Below are 24,443 nucleotides of genomic sequence, written 5' to 3'. Positions count from 1 at the left end.
CCACTTCAGCTTCTGGCGTTGCAGGCAGATGACACCAAATAGTCTTGTTCTTTAAACAGTCTCACTATGTAGGCCAGGCTGCCTCAATCAACTCAAGATCTTCCTGTTTCTGCCACCCACAGGTAGGGTTACTATTCTCCTTTACACAAGCCTTTTAAAGTCCGAACTAGCTTGAGTTTCTGAAGTTTAGAAATTCTTTGCTCTTCATCTCTTCCTTCCAGCTACTTCTTCTGACTGCTTCCTGGCGTCTTCTTGTTCTCTTAGTCTGACATCTTAGGGCCTCGGGTCCCCAGAATATATTGTAGTGATTTTTGCAACATTGGCTGTATCCCTAATCACATGCTTCCTTTGGTTCCCAACAGCCTGCATTCTATTTGTTTATGTTATTAAGGCTTTTAAAAGAGTAGACTCGACTTTTTGCTGTTTTCTATATCACTTTCTGTTTTCTCTTTATTATTTCCTCCCTTTTACTCTCTTTGGATTTTCTGATTGTATCTTCCCAGTGTCTCGAGTTGGTAGCTTAATGCATTTGTTGCCAATTCTTTGTGTTTTTAATAAACATAGTGAAGGCTATAATTTTTCCTCCAAGTTCCACTTTAGCTTATTGTTATTCCATTTTAAATATCTTGCAGTTTCCATTACAATATCCTCTTTTCCCCATGCATTATTTAGAAATGAGTTTGTAAGTTACCAAACATATTGAATTTTCTTAGCCAACATTTTAATGTTGATTTCAAATTTTATTATATTGGGATTAGAAAATGTGACCAAATTGTATTGATTCTTTATGTTTATGTTCGTTTATTTTGTTTGCAGTACTGAGCATTGAACCTAGAGCCCAGAACATGCTAAGTAATGCTAAGCACTCACTCTGCCTCTGAACTACCCCTTGGTCCCATGTTAATAATCTGATTTTTTTTTTTTTACTTCCTTTATTTCTAAGTATCCAGTGTTGTTTGGTGTTTGTTTGATTTGGCTTATTGAGATGATCTCCCAGTTCAGGCTGGCCTTGAACTCACCACCTCCCACATCAGTCTCTCAAATGCTGGGGTTACAGACATGAGCCTCTAAGCTGGGCTCCAAGTGTGGAGTAATTCAAAAACAGAAACAGAAAAATGTTGTTTTCATTGAGGGCGTAAGTGATGGGTTTTCTGCCGAGTGTAAATGCACCTGACAGATCAAGTACTCTCCCAGCAGGACTCAAACTCGTTCATTACCCACTACCAAGTTGCAACGTGACCCATTAGCTTTAGAAAGTCCAACTGGCAGTTCTGTTTTGGAGGCTCCTGACCTTCCCCTTGAAGTTCTGCCTGATTTGTGCAGCCAGATACATACAAACTCATGATTATTACAGCATCTTGGCAGGTATTTCCCTGCATGTGTCTCTGGCTTAGGCTATGGGTCAGGCTATTGCTACCAAAGGCCTGAAAAGAAGCATTGGTTACTTCTTGGGGCTGGAGAGATGGCTCAGCTGGTGAGAGCATAGCATGAGGACTGGATCCCAGTACCAACTGTCAAAGTTGGGTGTCTCTGTGTCTACCAGTAACCCTAGCACTGAGGGAGGTAGAATCAGAAGGATGGCTGGGGCTTGTTGTCTTCCAACCTGGGTTCATGGGGAGATCATGCCTCAAAGAAACAAGGTGGACAGTGATAGAGGATGATACCTGATATCTTCTGGCCTCTGTGTGCATGCATACCTAGACACACACACACACACACACACACACACACACACACACACACACGCAACCACACACATTCACTCTCCCCATACAAACACACACAACCACACACATGTACATGCATACACATAAACACTTCTCCCCCATACAAACACATACACATAAACACCTCTCCTCCATACAAACACACACAAAAAATAAAACCACACACAAACACACAGATACACGCATACACATACACCTCTTTCCCAAACACACACACACAAAACCACAAAACAAAACCACACACACGTACACACATATACACCTCTCCCCAATACAAACACACACACAAAATCATACACACAACCCTCTCCTCCATACAAACACACACACACACACACGCACGCACGCACGCACGCACACACACACACCTCCCCCATTCAAACACACATATACACACATACATATAACACACACACACACACACACACACGCACACACACACACACACACGCACGCACGCACGCACGCACACACACACACACACCTCCCCCATTCAAACATACATACACACACATACATATAACACACACACACACACACACACACACACACACACCCTCCCATTCAAACACACATATACACACATACAATAACACACACACACACACGCACGCACGCACGCACACACGCACGCACGCACGCACGCACGCACGCAGTTTGTTTTGTGCTCCATTTATTGGTCCACAGACACGGTCCCCTGCCCCCCAGCTTCCTGTGAGACTGGAGATTTGGTCATGGGGAGCTGCCCAGGAAGTGAGAGGGAGGGAAGGAGATTGTGCAATGTTTATTCCCCAGCTCCTTGAAGGCAGGTGAACTCTGCTTAGATTGTCCTTTCAGAGTTCCGATGACACCCTGCTCCCTTCTGCCCTGCAGCTCTAAAAAGTAGCTACTGTTAGTATGAGTCTTGCATTCCTACCATGACTCCAACACCCTGCTTTGTTGAGATGTTTTGAAAGTAAATTCTGCCCAAATCCTCCTAATTAGACCTCACCATCTGTTTCCTGCTGAGGCCCTGAGTGTTACAGGCTGGCTTAGTGCTTTTAAAAGTCACTAGCTTTGAATGTCTTTGAGCAAGTATGCATTCTGTGACAACCTGGACACAGGTGTCACCACTCTCTGCTCCCACACCCGAGGCTCGTCCACGTGCTTAGAGAACCCACCACACCCAGGTCTCCAGAGCTCCATCCAGCAATGAGGACAAGAACTATGGAAAACCCATCAGTCCTTCCCTGTGTCCATCAGGACCAAGACCCTGAATGGCCACTCTTCTCTCTCTCAGCCTCTCCAGACTCTGGTGACTCACCTATCACAAGAGGCTGAAGACCGGCCTCTGCAGCTTTGCAGGCTCCAGAGTAAGCCTGGCCCCTCAGGGTGACTTGATCCATCTGACTCATTCTCTAAATATAGTTGACTAGCCCAGGCTAGCCTGAAATTCACTCTATGGTGGAGGATGGCCTTGAACTCTTGATCCCCCTGTTTCTATCTCTTGAGTGCTGTGGCTACAGGGGTATGCCACCATAGGCTCTACTTTAGGTCCCATTTCTGTAACCCTTGACTGAAGCTTTTCTCATTTCTTCATCCTTAGGTAGTGCCTCGGACTAGGGTCAGTCTCATGCAGAGACAAGAGAAATGCTTCCACTTTAACGACTGGGAACTTGGAATAGGGAGTGAGCCTCAGGGAGTCCAGTACAGCTGTAGCTGTAGCATGGGCCTGACTGGACCTGAGAGGGCTTTCTGTGGGGCATGCAAGGGACAGGATGAGAATAAGGAACAGAAGCACAAGATAGTGCCATGAGGAGGAGGAGCCCATGGGACCAAACAGGGACCCTCTCCTGGCCAGGCTGGGGCACAAGATTTTAGCAAAGGCAACAAAGAAGGTTCTTAGCAGTGACCGGCCTCTGGAGCCCACACAAGCTGCAACTCACAGTTTGTGCTGCCCCTTCCTGTCCCCCCACCCCACCCCACCCCTGTGTCAGTATCCTGGCCTCTTTGAACAGCTATGACTCAACCAGGAAGATGTGTAAAGCATGGTAAACAGTCAGGCCTCAGTTCTGAGACCTCACACAGGTGATTTCTCCAGTGTCCCCCTCTGCTGTGACAGTGAGGTGTGGACTCAACTTCCAGAAGGCACTATTGTGGGATTATCCCCAGCAGGCTTTCCAGTGTGAATCCCATTCTCTCCTCTCTATCCCCCATTCTCTTACACAACAGTGCCATTTGGACTGGAGAGATGGTTTAGCAGTTATGAGCACTGGCTGCTCTTCCAGAGGACCCAAGTTCAAGTCTTGACACCCACATGGAAGCTCACAACCATCTATAACTCTAGTCCTAGGGGACCTGATGCCCTCTTCTTGTCTTCGTGGACACAGGGCATACGTGGCACATAGACAAACTTGCATGCAAAACACCCCATATACATAAAAATTCTTTAAAAACTAAATTAAAATTTTAAAAAGAAAGAAAATAGTACTGCTGTCTTACATGGTACTGAGAGCAGAGAGGGTACACCTGGCTCATGTCCCAGAAGTCATCAGGAAGGGGCGGGAGGAAGGCAGCTCTTCTATGATGGAGGAAGTCTGGTACATGTCGCCAAGAATGGATGACAATTGGTGTGTGGGGGGATGCTTTTGGAGGAGGGGCTGTTTCAGTTCCCAGCAGTTCCAGGTCAAGTTCACTGCACCTTCCTTCAAGTGCACCTTGCTCAGCTACAACCCTGAGCCCCAGATTTCAAGCTTTGGAATCCACACAGCTGGAGACCTACTTGGTCCAAACTGAACTGTTGCTGTGTGCATCTGGAGGGTGGCAGGTGGTTCAGGCTTTGAAGTCTGACAAATGAGATTCCCCTACTATAGAAATAACAAACTTGGGCTGACTCAGTTTCCCCTACTGTGTACTCATAGCACACCCAGCAACACAGGATTTCTGTTGGTGGACTTTCTCTGTGCTGCCAGTCAGCTCTGTCCCAGCAGCTGGCTCCCAAATAACCACACAGAGACTTATTAATTATAAATGCTTGGCTGATAGCTTAGGCTTGTTACTAACTAGCTTTTACAACTTAAACCCATATTTCTTATCTACTCTCTACATGTGGCAATACCTTTTTTTAGCATGGTATGTAAATCTCCTTCTTGTGTCTGACTCTGCCCTTCTTCCCAGCATTCTCTCGGTCTGTCTCTCTTGCCTAACTTCTTTTGGCCTAGCTATTGGCCAGCTGGCTTTTTATTAAATCAATGAGAGTAGTACATATTCACGGCGTACAAAAGGATTATTCCACAGCAGATTTCTGTAATCTCAACGGTGGGGTGGGGGGCTGGAGAGATGGGTCAGTAGTTAAGAGTGTTGCGTTTCCAGAGGACCCAGGTTCGACTCTTATCAACCACGTGGTGGCTCACAGCCATCTGTAACTCCAGTGTCAGGGAATCCAATGCCCTCTCCTGACCTCTACAGCACCAGGCATGCAAATGGACCTTTTTAAAAGGTGTGGGGGCTTTTGCCTTCCAGCAAGGAAATTGCTCCTCAACAGAAACACCCTGTGTCCTCTGGTTCAAGTTTGACCTGACACCTACAGAAAGTGTCCCCTCTCATGGTCTGAGAGTGAGCACAGCACCCCACTTTAGGTGCTTATCACCAGCCCCAGGTTGTTTTACCTGTGCTTCTGGATTTTTTTTATTTGCTTAGATTTTTGTGGTTTTGTTGGTTTGTTTTGTTTGCAATAGAGGTTGGCATCAGGTGTCTTCTTTAGCTTCTCTTTGTCTTAGTTTTTATGAGGCAGGGTCTCTTGTGGAGCCAGTGAGCTCCAGAGATTCACCTGTCTCTGCTTCTTCAGGTTCTAGTGCTCAGCTTTTTATGTGGGTCCTGTGGATTTGAACTCAGATCCCCATGCTTGCTTGGCAAGCAACTTTACTGGTAGAGCCATCTCCCTGGACTATGGAAACACCTTAAGCAATCTATTACAAATGCTATCACAGAGGACATGAATGAAGACACGTACTGGGTGAGGCAGCAAGAGCTTCAGGAGGAAGCTGTCTGGAACCCTGATCTTCCAGGTTTCTGGAGCCTTCTGTTGCTGGTGAGACCGTGTGCTGAAAGCCAACCAGGCCTGGTTGCCTGGTGTTCTTGGTCTCTCTGTATGTCACATCTTGCTCCAGAGTTTGAGGCAGGAATTCGAGTCTTATGACCTACTTTTGGATAAAGGGTAGATTAGAGAATGTGTTTACGGCTAGCCCCAAGACCAAAAGGTGGGGAAAAATTCAAGTGTCCGGGAAGAGATTGGTTTCTGTGACTGGTCTATGGGACAAAGGTCATAAACGACGACAAAAACAAGATGTGTCGTAATATCACATCCATTCCTTCTGAGTTATGTGGCCTTGGCAAGTCACTTCACCTTCTATTTCCACCCCTGCCTCAGTTCCCTCCATGTACAGAAAAGACAAACAGTCCCATCCCCAGCACAAGACCCACAGGAAGAACACCCCGCCCCCAGCGGATGTAACTGGCACAGTCTGATAGTCACCTCATCTCATGGCAGAAGACCATGGAGCAGGAAGCAGGATGCTCCTGCAATGGTTGCTCATCCTCAGTCTTGCTTAGGACAGTACTGTTCTCAGCCTTGCTTGGGAGGGAGGGGACTGTCCTCATCCTTGCTTAGGCGGGGACCATCCTCTCTGCCTTGCTTGGGGGGTGGGGACTGTCTTCTTCCTTGCTTAGGAGGGGACTGCACTGACTGTTGGTGCCTCAGCCACAGTGATTTAACCAGGTGGGTGAAATTCTAAAAACTGTATCCACCACGGGCCGGGAGAGTTGTCTAGGAGAAGCTGAGAGAGGAACCCATCCCTCTGGATTGATCATCAAGTTCGGCAGAAGGCAGGCAGTGTGGTCTGTTCCTGGCGCCATCACTTTTCAGCTGTGTTTTGCCAAGTCATACCCTCCTGAGCCTCCATGCCGTCTCCCATCAAGTTGCGGTATCACAACATTTGTCCTTGGCTGTCTCTGTCCTTTGTCCAGTATTCCAGGGGAACAGTTGACTTCTCTGTCCTTGGGAATCTTCTCTCCCCACAGTGCTGCTTTCCTAAAGGCCCGTGACCTTGTCTCTTGCCCATAGGTGATTGGCCTATAGGGTAGACACCTGACTAGAGCTAAATTAATCCAAAGAAAATGGCTGTGGGCTAGAGGCTCAGGAGCCATCACTGGCCCCATGCCTTCTTCCTGGAAGCCTGATCTAAAGAGAAAGGAGACGGGCAGCCAGTTGCTAAGTGGCTCAGCAGGTAAAGGTGCTTGCAGATCGTCACCAAGCCTGGATCTGAGCTCCAGCCCCAAGAGCAACACAGGAAAAAGGAATCAACTCTTACAAGTTGTCCTTTGACCTCTGTAGGGGCACCCCCCCCCACACACACACACAAAATAGATAAATAAATGTAAGTTAAAAGACAGAGGGAGAGGGACTGGAGAGATGGCTCAGTGGTTAAGAGCACTGGCTGCTCTTCCAGAGGACCCAGGTTCAATTCCCAGCACCCACATGGCAGCTCACAACTGTTTCTAACTCCAGTTCCAGGGGATCTGATACCTTCCCATCAGTGCACATAAAGTTAAATAAGTTACTATTTTTTAAAAAAGGCAGAGGGGGAGAGAGAAAATGAGAATCACCTAACAGTATTGGGGCCCTGGTGGCAGCTATTCTAAGTCCGTGGAGTCCCTGGCTGGTTGGCATTGGGTTTTAAGAGCCATACTTCCTCACCAAGCATGGATGGGACCCAGGCAGCTCATGGGACTGTGCTTAGTAACAGGCCTGGTCCACTGTAGCTCAGGCCACATGAATTCTTTTCCCTAAATGGACACCAGGCAGGGATAGGGCTTGGCAGGGACATCAGGAAGATTTGGAGCTGCACTTCTCATGAAGTGACAGAACTTTGCACTGGTTGCCGGGATTAGAGTCAGGTGCCTCTGAACCCTGCAGAGTCCTCAGGGGACCAGAAGGAAATCCAAGCACCATACTGGGATCTGGGGAGGACTGGGCTGAAATGATAAGGACCCTGCCCTGATGTGTTGTGGGAGAAGTGGTCAGCAAGCACATTCTCTGTGCCAGGGGTCTTACGCCAGATGATGGGTGCAGACCCTGAAGGTGGCTGTCAGGACAGGCCTTGCTGAGGAGGGAGGAGGGAGACATGTAAGCTGGCTTGTCAAGGATGAGCAAGAGTTTCCCGGGAGGGTAAAGAGATTGGGAAAGGGTGTTGGACTATGGAGACTCTGTGTGAGTGTGGTGTGTATATGTAGTGTATGTGTGTGTGTTGTGTGTACGTGAATGCGTGTGTATGTGTATTTATATGTGTATGGTATGTGCAGGCCAGAGGCTGACGTTGGCCCCCTTGCTCTAGCACTCCTCCCAGTTAGCCCCCTGGGATCCCTTGTCTCTGCCTCCAGCTCTGGAGAGCTGGGATTACAGGCAGGCCCCACACTTGCCCTGCTTTTATGCGGATGCTGGGGACCAGAGTTCTAGTCTCTATATTTTTAATGTCAAGTGCTTTGGGAACTGAGCCATCCCCCACCCAACCCCTGTCTACCCATCTTAACTGCTACAATTAGTCCAGTCCAGACAGGAAGACTGAGGGCTGAGGCACCCCAATTGGTCCTGTTTCACCTACCTACTGCTAAGCTTATGACCACCATTAACTTACCACTCTCTGCTTAAATGCAAAAGAAACTTGAAAAAAATATTGTGTGTGTGTGTGTGTGTGTGTGTGTGTGTGTGTGTGTGTGTGTGTGCGTGCGTGCATGGCATGTTGTATATGCCACAGGTTCCCAGGGAAACCAGAAGAGGATGTTGGATCCTCTGGAGCTAGAGTTACAGGTGGTTGTGAGCTGCCTGATGAGGGTGCTGGAACAGAGTTTGGGGTCCCACGCAAGCGCACCAAGCCCTTCACCCTTAAGCGCTAAGCCATCCACCTGGCCCCAGAAACTGTTTAAAGACTTGAACGAGGTAATGTTCGTAAAAATATCCCAAACATCATCTTTGCAGACACCTGTGAGCAAAGCACTCAACAAATGCATAGCTCATTATGAAAATCTTTTACTTGATCACGTCCAGTTCCTTCACGTGATCATCGCTGTTATGTTTACTGAGCTTCGAAGCTCAGTTGGTCAAGTGTTTGCAGAGCATACACGCAGCTCTGGGCTTGATCCCCAGCAGTACATTAATTGCGTGGAAGATCAGAAGTTCAGGTCATTCTTAGCTACATAGGAAGTTTGAAGCCAGCCTGGGCTATGGGAGACCCTGACCAAAAACAAAGAGTTCCGAGCAACTGAGAAGTGACCACGATTATCTCTGCTGAAGACAGATAAACCCGACCTAAGCTACACCGAGCCACGTGTGTATATTTGTTTAAAGACGTTTGGCCAGATCAGACAGGATGGGGTTAGCCTCAGGACACACAGCAAGGGTAGGGGCGTGGAGTGAACGGGTTTATTTATGGGCTCACTTTAAGGGGCTCCTGAGGCACCCCTCAGTGTGGCAGTACACCCATCAGTAGTGCAGAGAACAGGGGTGGCTGGGAACTGGGGGGCGCAGGCACCTGATGAGGCTTCTCGCCTCCATTCCCACCCTCCCCCGGTTCAGAAGAGGCGCCCGCAGGAATCCTTTCGGGTCTCTGCCTGCAGATCCGCCACATCCGATTTCCCTCTCCGGACCAGTTCCTTCCCGGCCCCCCGCGGTTTCCGCCAAAGGTCCTGGTAGAAATTTCCAGCTCTCCCGGGACGGGGTTTTTCCGACAGGGATCGTCTTGGGCCGCAGAGGGAAGGACAGGGCCTGAACTCCCCGCTTGCCCTGTCCCAAGGTCGCCCTGCGCTTTGAGTCCTGGGTACACGCTGACCCGGGCCCGGGCTCGGAACGTCCGGCAAACAGGAAGAGAGACAAAGGCGACCGCTTATCGGGCCGCCCCGCATTCCTTTCAGGTGATGCCTGTGGGCTGCCAGGGCCCCGGTGAGGACCTGGCTCTGCTGGTGACTTAGGGTTCCCTTCTCAGGTCCTCCAGACAGCTCCTTGCGCGTTACTGGCTTCTGCACTCAGAGGGACCCACAGCGAGTCCTCAGAGGGAAGGGAGATGAAAGAACAAACTAAAGGCCAATAGGGTGTGGTGGTGCTTGCGGCTGATTTTAGTGTTTGGGAGGTTAGAGGCAGGAGGATCAGTTCAAGGTCATCATCAGCTGTATAGAGAGTTCGAGGACTACCTGGGGTACTTGCTTCGGGAGACTGTCCATGAAAGAAAGAACGAGGAACCAACTCGTTTTGCAGGCTTAGACTCTGGGAGCTTCTAGTGCAAACACACAGACCCGCAAATACTAGGTGAAAGGGCAGGTAGAGGAGAGCGGTGGAAGGAGGGGTCTAACCCACGGTGTGTGTGTGGAGGGGGGATGCCCAGCATCTTACACATCACTCACCCTTTACAGGTGTCCTGTGAATAAAGAATCCAGGACCTGGCTTTGAAATAAGAGTGGGACAGAGGTGAGTGTCTGTGGAGGGAGCGTGTCTGGACGGGACCAGAAAGTCCTGGTAGTCTGGGTATGTGCTCATCATTTCATGAGCAGAGAGGCCCTGGGGCTGTCATATAGTTTCCTGTAGTCCTGGGTGTCCTTGAACTTGTTCTGTGGCCTTCTGTATCCACCAAGAATGCAGGTGTGCACCAGGCCCAGAGGGTGTGTACCACCCAGGCACAGGGTAGAGGGTGTGTACCACCCAGGCACAGGGTAGAGGGTGTGTACCACCCAGACACAGGGTAGGTAGTTAGTTAGATAGGTCTCTGGGGTCTTGAAATCAGGCTGAGGCCTGGCATGGGAGGACAGCCCTGACTATATGTGACCCTTACAGAAAGGGAAGAAGAGGATAAGAAAGACAAGGGAGGGCGTGGAAGAGAAAGGGGGGAGAGGTTCACATAGAGCATCACTGGCTCTTAGGCACTGGGAGCCTGGGGACATCCAGTAGGGAGAGGGCTGCCAGGCAGGCCCAGCTTGCCTCAGGAGTAGGAAAGAGGAGGGTCCTGCTTCTCTGCCCGCTGAATTGCCTCTGTTAATTGGATGACTGGGCCACACCCTCCCCCCTTTCCTATGCTGTGCTGACTCAGCATCTGAAAGGTCCTTCCCATGCCAGGGCAGACAATCTCTGGAGGTCAAAGGCCATGCTATCCAGGTCCCTCCCCCAAGTGGCTGGACACTGACAATTAGAACTAGAAGAATACTAAGATTTCTTGTTCATCCATGCCTGCCTGCCACACAGTGATGTACAATGCTCTGCCCCTCATCCCTCCCCCTCCTCTTTCTGTCAGGGTCTCATGTCGTCCAAGGCTGTCCTCAAATTTGCTACCTAGCCCAATGATAACCTAGAACTCAGGTCCTCATGCCTCCACCTCCCAAGAGCTGGGATCACAAGCCTGTGCTGTCGTTCCTTGCTTGAGGGCAGTTCTTTCTGTTGTCTAGCCGTGGGCCACCCAACCTCTGACTTGGTTTTCTCAACTTGAAGAGTCCAAGACACTGTAATATCAATACTTTGGTTTTATTTTTAAACAGTGAAAAGAAAAATAAATATATTTAAAGACTAAGAAAACAGTACTGGGGGTTTTGGAAAGGTACAGCCAGCATGGAGGCCAGGGAGATGAGCAGAAACAACCAAAAAGAAAAGGGATAAGAAAATGGGAATGGGTCTGGGTGGTAGGAAGATTGGGGTGTCTTAGCTCCTGTGGTCCTGGGCTGGCAGACCAGGGACCTGGGATCTACATTCCCTCCCTGCAGTTTCCATACCAGGCCCTGTCCAGTTCCGGCTGTGATGTCTGGGACCTCCACCAGCCTCATGCATCTTTGGCTCCCAGATCGGGTGTTGCATTCGTGGATCTGTGTGTATGTGAATTAGCACCTGGTTCCCCTGACTGCACCCAAGTTGCTGCTTCATTGGGCGTGGCCCCTAAGGCCTCTTCCATGGCTGTGGATCCCACCTAGTGGCTGCCACTCATTAATGCCCCATGTCCTCCATTCCCACACGGCCCCAGACGCCTAGCACGAAGCTCTCAATGTCACACTCGTTGGTGCCACGCACAATTCGGAAGTGGCCCCTCTCACCCCACCACGGGCCCCACGAGTTGGCAGCAGTCTGGAAGTGAAGAGGAGAAAGACATGAGGCAAGGGATGGGCGAGGGCCCCAGAGGGCAGGGGACGTGGGGCTCAACCTTGCACCAGGGACTCACCCAGTATTTGATCGTCCTTCCATCTGGCAGCTTCTCTTCTCCCCACCTAGTGGCAAAGCAAGAGGGAGGGGTTGCTGATTGCACCAGGTCTCAGGGCCAGAACCTAGCACCCCCTCACCCACCCCTATCTGAGTGCAGCCAGGCACTTAGTGAGTGCCTGCCCTTCTTTGCACAGCCTCCGTCACTCAGTGAGTTGGTCAGAGTTGGGAGAAGTGCTGAATAACCCTTGAGGGGTTTCCTGATTTGTTTGGTTTGTTTGGTTGGTTGATTTTTTTGTTGTTGTTTTTTTGTTTTGTTTTGTTTTGTCTTTTGAGACATGGTAGCCAGACTGGTCTTAAAGTTGCTATGTAAAGACTAACTCCTGCTCCTTCTTCTGCCGCATCTCCCCAGGGCTGAGATTGCAGGTGTGCTCCCCACTCTTGCTTTCTCAGCTCTATTTCAAGTAGACATGGTTCACTGTTCCTAGATACCCTCCAGAGCTCCCCACTGTCCACGCACCCCTGCAACCAGCCCCTCCTCTCTGTGTCTGTTCTCTCTTTGGCAACTGGGACAAGGGGAGGAGCAGTCTCAGCTCTGCAGAGAACACAAAGATTTCCAAAGAATTCCCAGTGTAAACTCCACTGCTTCAAGCCTGTGTGCCCAGCAGGAGCCTCACCCTGTGATCTTGACCGAGTGAGTCCCATGTCTGCGGTACTGCTCCGGCCTCCCCTGGCTTATAGGTGTGTGGCTGTAGATACCACTCTGGTACAAGAAGAAATCCTCATGTACTTCCATGAGTGCTGTGGGCAGAGACAGAGATGGCGCCAGCTCATTAGCACAGGCTGTGATCCTGAGCATCTAGATCCTGGGACCTCATGTTAGAAACTGATTTCTCCAGGGGTTTCCTGCAAGGAAGAAGGAATGGACCCTCCACTCCTGTTCTCACTGCACCTGGTCCCTAATGCTGTAGTGACCTTTTCGGCCCTGTACCCACCCTCCAACAGGAAGTTTCTGGAAATAGGGAGAGGCTAGGGGTATTTACCTTGAACAGGGCCATTCTCCATTAGCTCCTTCATGATCTCCTTCTCCTGGGTAGGGAGGTCCATCAAGGTAAGATTTAGCTGAGCAAGCCCTCAACTCTTGCTTCTGGCCCCCCCCCCATGTTTATTTTAGACTTACATCGGAGCCTAGGCGGTAGGCAGGCGTGACCTGGTAGATGTCATTGGAATCAACCTGACCATTGGGGCAGCGGGAAGTGGCCTGGCGCTTGCCCCGCCCCATGGCTCGACTGTGCATCATACATCGAGAACTGGTACCGGCTTCATTCTGCTCACGGCCCACGAATGGGTAACAGTTGTCAGATACCACCCTGAAGAAGAGAGCAAAGGCCGTGATGCCGTGGAACCAGAAAGCCCAGGCTCTGCAGGGTGCCTCATTTTCTTCCAGCCCACAACCTGTCGCATACCCTCGACGCCGCAGGAACCACCAAGCACCATCAAGACGCCCACCTCGGCAGCCCTGCTGGTGGTGGGTATCACAGGACAGCAGGTTCTGTGGTGATAGGATGGGTGTCATGTGTCCCATTGAATGGATGGAGACCCGGTCAGATGCAACAGCTTGTGGAAAGGCAAAAAAGTGCTGTCAGAGGCCGGGTCATGTCCCTCCTCTCTGGTGCCAGCTCCTGCCCCTGGACACACCTGCTGTGGAGAAAGCCCAGGAGCCTGCACAGTTGCCCTGGTCCAGTGGCTCCTGGATCAGGTTGGGCCACTTCTCGGAAGCCTCAAAGGCCCTAGGTAGTACTTCCCCTCTGCCCAGCGCCGTCTGTAAAACAATAGTGATGTCACTTGCTTCCTAGCTTGGCCCTGCTCTCCCTCCAGCCCAGGCTTTGGAGGGCTGTTGAAAGTCCAGAGCCTCTAGCAGTTGGTTCTGGAGCTGCCTAGGGTTCAAGGATGGTGCCATTTACTTCCAACTTGGACTTGAGTGGGGTCCCCCAAAGATCACACAGGGGTAACGAGGCTTACTCAATAAATATGGTGCTGAGGCCAGCAGCAGGGAAGCCCAGGCCAGGGCCACCAGCTTCCCACTCTCATCTCCTGCCACTTTTCTCTGTACCTTCAGAAGAGCCACACCCTCCTTCCTGCCATGGCAGTGGCCTCCAAGCCCCAAAGGACTGGGGCGGGAAGAAACAGTTAAGTCCCGTGACCAGGCAGGCCGCCAAGACAAACAGCAGAAAATAGCCGGCAGCCCCAGGGAGAAAGGCAGGGCCAGGGGCTGGCCACCCTGGCCTTCAGCAGAAGTCTCCTGGCCTTTCCCTGTCTGCTTTGATGGACAGCACAAGCCCCGCCCAAGACTGCTCCATGGATCTTTACTTGTCCCCACTCCCCCTTTGACTGGTGGGGTCTGGTGGGAAAACAGAAGCCCCCTCCTCCCTGGGGGCTTCTCTGAGTCGGCATTTTTTTCCCCCGAGAATTGTTGCTCTCTGGCCAGAGCTGGAGAGTGTCCCTCTTTTCCTAAAATACCAAGGTGAACCCTGGCCCCTTGGGTCTTGACCCAGCTGTACTGGGACCAGCAGCATTTTTCCCAGGCTGAGGAGGCGGGAGGGCCTGCTGCCAGAATCAGGTTTAGAAGCTAATCACAACACTGCCAGAGAAGGCACTGATATGTCCAGGGACACACAGCCTCGTCCTAGGGGATAGGCCCTTGGCAGAGCAAGATAAGGTACATCATCCCTGGTGCGCTAAGAGATGGTGGGGATGTGGTCAGGGGCAGACTTACATAAATCTCATTCATATTCATGACAGAGGAAGATGGGCGGATTGTGCCCAGGCGGTAGCGAATGCCCTCATCCAGGGTCATGCCCCAGAAGGCACTATGGTTCCCAGCCTGCCACCTGAAGGAGAGAAGGTGAAGAGAAGTCACAGACCTGGCAAGGCCGGAGCCCTGGAGCTATTCATGATGGCTACAAGGGACAGAGTGTGCGTGAGCTTAGCACAATGACCATGTCTGATGATCATGTATGTGGACATACATGTACACTCCTGTGCCCACCAAAGCCATGCCCAGAGCCTCTCACCCGTAGTTGCCCCGATTGATGGCATTAATCATGTCCGGATCCACTAGACATGGCTCCTGGTCACACTCCCACTGCCCTTTCTCCTGGCAGGTACTGGTAAGAAAAAAAAAAAAAGGCAAAAAAGCATGAGTAGGGCTGGGGGTCTGTGAAGAACCTCGGAGGTCCATATGGGCCTAGGATTCTGTACCAGCAACAATAGTCAAGCCCCTGAATGTTCCCAGTCAGTCTGGTGGTTTTGTATCTCAAGTTCACAATTTTTGTTTGTTTGTTCGTTCGTTTTGTTTTGATTTTAGAAACAGGGTTTCTCTGTGTAGCCCTGGATGTCCTGGAACTCACTCTGTAGACTGGGCTGGCCTTGAACTCACAGAAATCCACCTGTCTCTGCCTCGCAGGTGCTGGCATTAAAGGCATGTGCCACCACTGCCCATCAGGCTTACAGTTCTTAAATTCATCCCCGATGCCCTCAGGACCTCAGCGCTCCTCAGCATCACCAGTGTGGGGGCGTAGCAAAAGGTTCTGCTTAATGTGGGTCAAAGTGAGTTCCAGTTCCTGTTACTTCCTGCATCTCAGACTCAAAACCTGGAGTCACCTTTGACCCCTCACATGCTGATGCAGTCACACCTTAACACAAACGCAGGATCCAGACTATGCCTTGTTCTCTCCACAGCCACCTCCGTCCAGCTACCTTTCACCTGACCACTACTGCAGTCTCCTTGTTCCGGCCTCCGGCCTCTGCCCTATGCCACCCCACATCCGTAAAGCATATTTTTAAATTGGTGGCCATAGCCATCCTGTTAAGCCCAAGTCATGTCATTCCTCTGCTCCAACCCTCCATTGGCTTCACACCATAGAATAAGAGCCAAAGTCCTTGACGGTGACAAGCCTTGTGTGACCTGTTCTCCTGTCCCCTGTCTGGACCTCTGCTCCTCCCAGGCCTGGACTCCAGCCATGGTGGTTGTTCATACCTGCCAAACTCCTGCCCAGGGCCTTTGAGCTGCTCTTCAACCACATCATCCATGGCTCCCTTTCTCTTTCTCCAATTCCTCGTCCAAATGTCACCACCCAGAGAAGCTTTCTCTGGTCGTCCTATCTTAAAACTCAGTGCCCTCCATGCTCTCTGCCCACTTCCCCGACTTACAGTGTCTCTTAGCCACCAACACCTGGTGGCCTACTGGTATTTATCCTGCTTTCATTTTTCCTTTCTTTCTGACAGCATCCATCATGTAGCTGAAGCCCTTCTGCCTCTGTACCACCCACAACAACTTTTGTGTGGTGCTGAGGACTGACCCTAGGGTTTCTTACCTGGACCAGCACTCTACCAACTGAGCCCCAGCCCCAACCCGTGTATCCCTATTTCCTCATAGACTCTTAAGGCACTTGCGCTGGGCGTTGGTGGCGTACAACTTTAATCCCAGCACTCGGGAGGCTGAGGCAGGTGGATCTCTGTGAGTTCAAGGCCAGCCTGGTCTCCACAGCGAGTGCCAGGATAGGCTCCAAAGCTACACAGAGAAACCCTGTCTCGAGAAAAAAAAAAATAACACTTTCAGGTGTTAGGAGAAAAAGCCTAGTGCATGATGAGTATCCAGCAAATATTTGTTTTTTTATTGTCCTTAGGACTGAACCCAGGGCCTTATAGGTGTTAAGCAAATGCTCTTCCCTGGGCCACACCTTGGCCCTCTTTTGTCTATATTTTGAGACAGGGTGTCACTAAATTGTGCAGACTGGTCTTGAAATTACTCTGGAGTTCTGGCTACCTTTGGACTTGGCATCCTCCTGCCTCAGTATCTAGCACAGCTGGGATTATTGGCCTGCATCCTAGCAAATATCTGTTGAGTGAATGAATGACTTGAGTAAGCACAGCCAGTGGCTAAGAATGTAGACTTTAGAGTTCTGATCCTGCTAGCCTGTTTTGTGGCCTTGGGGAGGTTATTTAAAAGCCCTACGCCCTCTATCTATGTTCTTATCTGTAAAGTGGAGACAATAAGTAGTGCCACTTTCCAGGGATTTAATGGCAGGCCCCTGAAGGACTTGGCCTATTCTGGGCACTTTTGGCTATTGTTCACGCCTCAGGAACCCTGGGCCCCCCTTCTGCTCATGTCCAGCTGGCCACACCTCTGGATGTGTAATGGCATTCCAGATTAAAGCCACTGACCTTCCCCTGGTCTGCCCCTCCCACTCTCCTCATCTGAGAACATGGCACCCAGGTCTTGGGTGCCCAGGTCTGTGATGAACCTTCCATGTTCCCCGTCAGCGCAGGCCAAAGACACACATCACAAATGCATCTTCCTGCCCTTCCTCCTCTGCTGCCACACCCATTCCAGGTTAACTCACTCAGCCATCCCTGCCACAGATGCTCTGAGGCCAGGCATCCATTAGTGATGCTTAGACTGGAGGTCTTGAAGGAACATCCTTTATACACACAGAAGCTGGACATGACAGAGCCTTCTCCAATCTCTGCTGCTTGAAGGTCCCACCAAGAAGACCTTACCTTACCTCCTGTCTTCCCCTAAGTGGTGTCCACCCCCCACACATTGTTTGTCTTCACTCACTCCATCAGACAGTCTCCCCCCTCTAATCCAGGGTCCCCTTATCTCCCTCCCCATATAATACCCATAGCAGCTTGTCCTGACATTGTATGTTTTTTGCTTTTCCATGTCCTTCACTACGAAACTATTAGCCCCCATGAGTCAAGGTCTACATGCCTGTCTCCTTCCAGCTGTACCTCCTGGGCCCAACACAGTGCCTGTAACACAGTGGGTCTTCAGTAATTAGGCATCAGCGGGAGGCTTGAATTCTAGGCATTCTACAATGTTTTTACAAGCTCATAACTCTGCTATTACAAGATTCTAAACAGCCTCCTTCCAGGCAACCCAGGGCACCCGCCTACAATGCCACCTTATAAGGTGCCTCAAGGGAAGCCAAGCCCCAATATGGCTGGCTCTCTAGCCTTGGAGCCAGCGGGCGGTGCTCAAGAGAGCTGGAGGGGCCTGTGGGCGTAGGGAGGCCCCCACTTCTACCTTCCTCAATGGCCCTTGGGCCCTTCAGAAGCATCCCTGGTGGTGATGTCCTGCCTGGAAGACACATAGATAGTCCACCACTCTCAAGTGGGATATGCAGGGCACTCAGCCACCAGGACCTGTCCTGAAGGGGTCAGCCAGTGCCTTCCTGTCCCCATCTCTTGAGCCCCAGGGCTGTTTAACAGGTCTAGACAAAACTGGTAGCAGCAGGTCCCAGCATTCCAGAGCGGCCTGGGACAGCAATGGAAACGTTAACCCCTTGGCAGCCACCCTATCAGAACTGCAGAATTTTGCAGATACGCCCCACCCTTCTGAGCACACACACACACACCCTTCCTTCACCCCCCCACACACATATACACACGGCCCCCATTCCCACAGTGACCCTGGCACCCCTCACCCAGTGAGGCAAAGGCAACAGCTATGTGCAATGCATTCCGAAAAGTTTCCTTCTCCCTGGGGCCTCCCAGTCCAGGCAGAGGGAGGGGTGGGGCAGGCTCAGGGCAGCAGAGACCCCACCATTTCCAGTAAGGCCTCCACGTTTCCTACCTGCTCTACTTCCCAGATAAGACTGAGTCTGGGATATCCATGTCCCCTTCCTCCTGCTGCCAGGAACAGGGGTTCCAGGGTGGGGAGAGGGCACATTCCAGGGAAGGCCCTGCTGCAGGCCACTGGCTGGTGGCCAGCTCAGTCATCCCTGACCCTCAACCCGCCCAGGACAGCGGATGCTGCATCAGAGGTTTCCTTCCTGGCGTCCCCTTCTTGGACTCTCCCCGTGACAGCAGAACAAGCTGGGAGGCAGGCCAGCCCAAACCAGGAGGGGTGGAGAAAAACTCCTGGCTTAGGTGTGGCACCCAGCCAGACCACCATGGCTGACCACTCCTAGACTTGTGACCAGAATCCTAATATGAGATGGTGTGGCCAGTTTGAAAGTTTCCGTATTACAGATGAAGACACTGAAGCCCATAGCACAAAAAGGACATCCTCAGGAATAGGTGACAGGGTTTGGCAACCAAGTCTGTTGGCCACATGGCACTCAAAGTGAGCCCACCCTAGTCTCTCATACTCACCATCGATTGCAGTTGTCCCAGTAGGTTCCGAAGACTGGGTAGATGCGGCCCCCGTGCATGCATCCTATGGGAGGGAGGGAGAGGAGACAGATAAAACTGAGATGACTAGGTCCTCGAGGCCAGGTAGCCCAACACCTTCCCAGCTCATCTAAATCACACGCCAACCCCAACACTCACTGAATCTAAGGACATACTGTATCTTAAGACCTCTGCAGGTCCCCACACCAACTGCCACATAGGAGCTGTTCAGGAACTCTGGTTAGGGCCGTGTTGTTTCACCTGGATGCCAGCCATGACATTCCTGGTACCCTTTGTCACACAAATGAGTTGGGACTTGCACATGGGACATGGAAGGAGCTTAAGAAAAGAAACTGAAGCCCAGGGGAGGCAAGCAACTCTGTTAAGACAACACAGCATTTTGAGATAGCAACTCAGACATGGGTTCTCCTTAGCCCAAAGCCCAGCAGGCTGTGGGAAGGACTTCCTTGATTCTCCTACTGGAGCAGGGAGGTGCAGGGAAAGACCATGTTCAGGGAAAGGACATGTACAGGCGAAGGCAGGAGCAGATTTAGCCACCTGATAGCACGGCCAATCTCAGAGGTACAGAATCCTCAACGAAGGTGAAAATGGCTCGGCTAAAACAACCTGGCCAGCTCCTGGTGCACTCTATCAGCCCCAGGGTGAGTCAGCAGGCGGGGCAGCCACCTTCCCTGTACTGACTAGGAGATAGGGCTCAAGCTTGCCTGCCCTGCCCTAAGGCCACCTTAAGTCCTAACAGGATCTTTCAGTGTTGCTTGAGAGAGTCAAGTAAGACCACAGGAGGGACTTCCAAAGGGTCAGGGAATAAATAGGGTGAGAATTTCGTTCAAAGTTTTTCAAAGCCAGGGAATGTCCATTATCAGCCTTGTTCCCGAGTTTCCTGAGACTGCATTCGATTGACAAGGTGGCCACCCTCCTGGCTATCCTGGTGCCTACCTTGGATGGGAGGGAAGGGGGGTGGCACCCCGAGGCAGAAGTCCCAGAAGTCAGGGCAGCAGTCTGAGACGGTGCGATTGCAGAAGAGATCACAGTAACAGGTGGCTCCCAGGTAGGGCAAGGCACAGTCGTCAGCTCGGCCACGACAGCACATGTCTCGCTCTTGGCAGTACCGGCCACCTGCGTCCCGGATGCCCCGCAGGTGCAACCCTGGAGCCAACTCCCTGCGCCAGCGACTCCGCCTGGCTTCCAGGGCAGCCTGGCCAGCCAGCAGCAGCAACAGCAGCCCCAGCCGACAGCCCCACATGGTGCCTCCTGGTCCGGGGAGGACAGAGGTCAGGGGTCAGAGGTGTTGGGTTCTGGAGACTCCCTTACACACACACGTCAAGTGTGGCTCTCCCTACATGTGTCCTGGAACCTTCCCGGGTAGCTCAGCGAAGCGAAGTGTGGGACCCTGATTCCGGAGTCCCCCGGGAAGAACTCAGTACTAGGTGTCAGTCTGTTCATGGGGGGAAAGGGGACATGCAAGAAGTGGGTCCCCTCCCTGACCTGTCTAGGGACTGTCAAGGGCAAGGAAATGGGAACTGTGACGTGCCCGACACCCATTCTTCTCTCCTGCCCTTGGTCCCTCTACCCCTCTGACACATTTGACTTCGATTCTTGGCTCTGTCTTCCTAGTGCCTCTTCAGACACCTCCTGGCGTGTCCCGTCCTATCTTCCGTGCTCTGAGTCCCTCTCGACCCTCTCTTTTGTGCCTCTCTACCCCGAGCCCTCTTCCCTGAGTATGCCCCCTCCTCCCTGCTCCTTCTCTCTGTGCCCTCTGCCCTCTGAACAGGGAGAGTCCCTACCTGGTGAGGGGTGTGGGCTGGACCCAGGCTGCCCTGCGCGCCTCCGCCTCCAAGCTCGACACTGCCAGACCGAGTCAAGTGAGGAGCGCAGGGCGGGACGCTTTTTGTACCGCCCTGCCGGCAGCACCCGCCCCAACCCCGGACTGCGGGAGGGAGGGGCCGCTTATTGGTACCTGAAGTAGCCCTTGGCTCTCGAGGGTACAGCTTCAGGACGAGCACATGATTGTCTTCCTTGGGGATCTCCTGTCAGTGGAAGCCTCTCCTAAAGCAGCAGAGCTGCAAATCAGGGGGAAAGGATTGCGGACTGACACCAGGAGGGACTTTCCAACCGATTTTACAAGGCGGAAAAGGGAACTGAAGGGGAGCTAAGAGGCTACTGAGACCAGAGTGTAGGACTTGACAGGGACTGAAAGCTAGGGGCAAAAATCTCTAAGCCACCCCCAGGCCCTTCAGGAAGCGAAATAGCCATGCACATCCTTGTCCCAGTGACCCTGGGCTAGGGGCCACTCCAAGTCACAGCAGCTCCCAGGAATGACAGGAATTCCCAATGGATGATTCAGGAAGCTGCCTAGGTTCAGGGCGCTCCGGGCAGCTCCTCCCCAGGAGGTGGGTGCGGTGCGGGAGACTGAGTGCACCCAGCAGCCCTGCCGTTTGTGGGGTCTGCCCTCCCCAGTGCGGTGGGCACCTTGCCCAGCACCGCCCCCTCCGCCAGGCCCAAGGGCATCCTTCTTGGCACAAGGCGCCGTGGAGGGCCCCACATCAAGGGCGCTGGCAGCTGGGGCCCCCTGCAGAGCCCCCTTCCGTTTCTGGCCTAACCTTTGCCTTGCCCTCACACAATGGGGCTTCTGTCCCTTGAGGCCTTCCGGCTGTCACTTTGTGCCTCCCCATTGTGCAAGCTCCCTCTTCCAACGTGGGTTGGGCCCACAGCCAGAGGACTCTCTGGGTGGAGGAAGGACACCACACCTGGACAGTTGTCCCAGCCTGCTCAGGGGCAAGCAGGAGTATCAGGATTCCCTTAGTTTTCCAGGACAGCTCTGTTCTCTCTGTCCCTTCCCCTTATCGGTCACCTCTGCAGAGGGTGAGAGAGCAGCACAAGGGGCTACTTGTGGCTGAGTTCCTCCCTGCTGTGGGGCATTGGAGGTGTGCCCTGGTGACTAGGGTGCAGAAGCACCGAAGGCGCAGACCTATCCATTTGCATCATGCAAGGACCTGAGGGCACAAAGCCCAAAAGATAAACTGAGGCACAAGAGAACAGACTTGGACTGGGATGTAGCTTCCTTGGTAGAGTGTTTGTGAGCATTCGTGAAGCCCTGGGTTCAAGCCAAGCAGCTATAAAAAGCATGAGGCTGGTGGGATGGCTCAGTGGGTGAAAGTGCTGGCCACCAAGTCTGATAACCTGAGTTCAAACCCTGGAATCTAGACGGCAGAAAGAGAATAGATTCCACAAAGCTGTCTTCACACTTCTAGTGCATACATACCGCCCACACTAGCATGTGCACACACACACACACACACACACACACACACACACACACAAATAAACACAAATAAAGTCTGTATTCCCAGCACTCAGGACGTGAGGCAGAAGGATCAGAAGTTCAGGTTTGTAGCCAGTTCAGGGCCGTTCTGGAGATGGGGGCTGGAGACAGAAAAAAGCACAGACTCATCCAAGGTCACACAGCCAGAACACAGGCTCCTCAGGGCACTGCTAGTGTTCTCTCTCCCCAAGCCTCCTTAGTCACTATGGCAGGTCTCAACACCTACTGCTTGGGAAGCCCCCTTTCCTATTTAATCTCCATCCACCTTTTTAAAAAAAAAAAGATTTGTTTATTTATTATATGTACAGTGTTCTGCCTGCATGTATCCATCTTACTGCAAGGCAGGTTCCTCAGAATCAGCCGACATCATGTCCTCTGGTAGGAGGCTGACTCCAGCAGAACCCAGGCATGGGTACCTGCTTTCATGGGTCAATCCCACAGTTTTGAGACTGGAGCCAAAGCATTGGGTCTGTCTTTGCCCAAGGGGTACCCCTTCCCTATGAGCTGCTGTGTAACTGTGACTCTTGTTTTTTTTTTTTTTTTTTTTTTTTTTTTTTTTTTTTTTTTTTTTTTTTTTGTGTGTGTGTGTGTGTGTGTGTCGCTATGTTTCTTTGTGTCTAGACCTTTTGACTTGTTCTTTTCCTGCTGGTTCTTGTCTGTCGGGGTCTACCAATTTACCTGTCTGCCTGCTATGCTCCTGTGTAGCTGTGTCCCCATAGCTGTATGGTCAGTGTGTGTCCCTGTGCCTGTCTTGGGTCTGTCTGTCCGTGTGTCCAGTGTCTGTCCATCTGTGTAAGCTGCTGCTGGTTGAGTGTGACTGGAAGCCCTTCTTGCTTGTGAACACCTGTCTGCTCGTGCCTGTGGACTAGCTGGATCTGTCTGGGGTTTGGCTTGCTTGTCTGTGTCTGTCTGTGCACAGGTGGCTTGCTTGTCTGTGTCTGTCTGTGCACAGGAGACAGGAACTTGGAGTAGGGAGGAGAGCAGACCGGATCTCCCCTCCACCCTTCACCCCTATCATCACAGAGTTTGGCTGTGAGCCCACCACAGTGGAATCTCATGACTCACTAGATTCCTTGGCCAAGAAGCAGAGGAAAAGGGCAGGCACTGGGGGTGCCAGACACCCCACTTTCCTTTTCCACCCTCGTGACTCATTCTAATTCTTGATCAGAATGAGACCTTGTCCTAGAGCCTGGGACAGAGCAGCAGGCAAGAGACAGCAGCAAGATCCCTTCTATTGCCCTTTAGTCTTCCCAGGAGGCAGGGGGACTGAGATTCTGTGGTGACTCTGTCCTACCTCAGATGGGACCCTAAGTAGGCTGTCCCTCCCTGGGCCCTGGTTTTCCACCTGTTACCGCAGCCTCCCAGAAGTCTTCTTGAACTTTCTTCTTTCTGCAGGGGAGAGGAAGCCAGCCAGGGCTCCTAGAGTCTAGGGACCGTTCTCTAGAGGCTGAGCTGGGCAGCCATGCTCCACCAGGCCTCTGGACTTAGGTAATCCAAACAGTCCTCCAGCCAAAGCTAGTAGGCTTCTACATGCCCCTTGGTCACCTGCGCAAGTCCGGGCCTTAAGCAATGATGCTGGAGACTGAGTCAAAGCTCCATGCCAGGTGCAGTATGTGGGGTCTGCTGTGGCCTTCTGGCTTTCCTAAGGCGTGGTGATTGTTAAGATACATGACTGTTTTTCTAAAGCACCCCTGCACCTCAATTGGCAGAGTGCTTGCCTAGTGAGCACAAAGTCCTGGGTTCGATGCCTAGCTCTGCATAAACTGCTGTGGTGGCACATGCCAGCAATCTCAGGATTGGGAAGTAGAGGCAGGGGTTAGGAATTTGAGATTGTCCTGGGCTACATTGTAAGTTTAGGGACAGCCTGGGCTACTTTTTTCTCAAAAAAAAAAAATTTTTTTTTTCATCAAGGCCTAGTGGTGCACACTAAGTGTAGAGAAGCGTGGAGGTTGTGGAAGAGGAAACACTGGCCATGTTGTGTCATGTTGTGTCA

The 24,443-nt window shown here is 51.7% G+C and overlaps 1 protein-coding gene across 2 annotated transcripts; it reads right to left on the bottom strand.

The window, feature by feature from the left end:
• Window positions 1–11,712: 11,712 nt before the first annotated feature.
• Window positions 11,713–21,419, bottom strand: Tinagl1 (tubulointerstitial nephritis antigen like 1). 2 transcript variants are annotated; one of them, XM_027399427.2, is made up of 12 exons: window positions 21,086–21,419; window positions 20,065–20,379; window positions 19,090–19,153; window positions 15,003–15,095; window positions 14,705–14,819; window positions 13,627–13,750; window positions 13,395–13,545; window positions 13,109–13,298; window positions 12,972–13,017; window positions 12,606–12,729; window positions 11,951–11,996; window positions 11,713–11,856 (listed from the first exon to the last, which is right to left on the bottom strand). In XM_027399427.2, the coding sequence occupies exons 2-12, from the start codon at window positions 20,369–20,371 to the stop codon at window positions 11,719–11,721; spliced, it is 1,398 nt and encodes a 465-aa protein (XP_027255228.1). In that variant the 5' UTR covers window positions 20,372–20,379; window positions 21,086–21,419; the 3' UTR covers window positions 11,713–11,718. The 2 variants fall into 2 exon arrangements, with proteins under 2 accessions (XP_027255228.1, XP_027255227.1); XM_027399426.2 differs by lacking the exon at window positions 21,086–21,419 and adding an exon at window positions 20,913–21,064.
• Between the last annotated feature and the right edge of the window lie 3,024 nt (window positions 21,420–24,443).

Source organism: Cricetulus griseus, chromosome 2 (genome assembly GCF_003668045.3).
Source record: "Cricetulus griseus strain 17A/GY chromosome 2, alternate assembly CriGri-PICRH-1.0, whole genome shotgun sequence".
NCBI lineage: Eukaryota > Metazoa > Chordata > Mammalia > Rodentia > Cricetidae > Cricetulus > Cricetulus griseus.
The sequence above is the reverse complement of the archived record's forward strand: the minus strand, read 5'-3'. Positions and strand labels throughout refer to the sequence as shown.

Excerpts from the sequence above, each read along its gene's own strand:
- Tinagl1 (XM_027399427.2), bottom strand. The coding sequence starts at position 20,371 with ATGTGGGGCTGTCGGCTGGGGCTGCTGTTGCTGCTGCTGGCTGGCCAG. Across the intron at positions 19,154-20,064 it reads CCCCTTCCCTCCCATCCAAG|GATGCATGCACGGGGGCCGC; the intron begins GTAGGCACCAGG and ends TCCCTCCCATAG. Across the intron at positions 13,751-14,704 it reads TGAATATGAATGAGATTTAT|ACGGCGCTGGGCAGAGGGGA; the intron begins GTAAGTCTGCCC and ends ATTGTTTTACAG.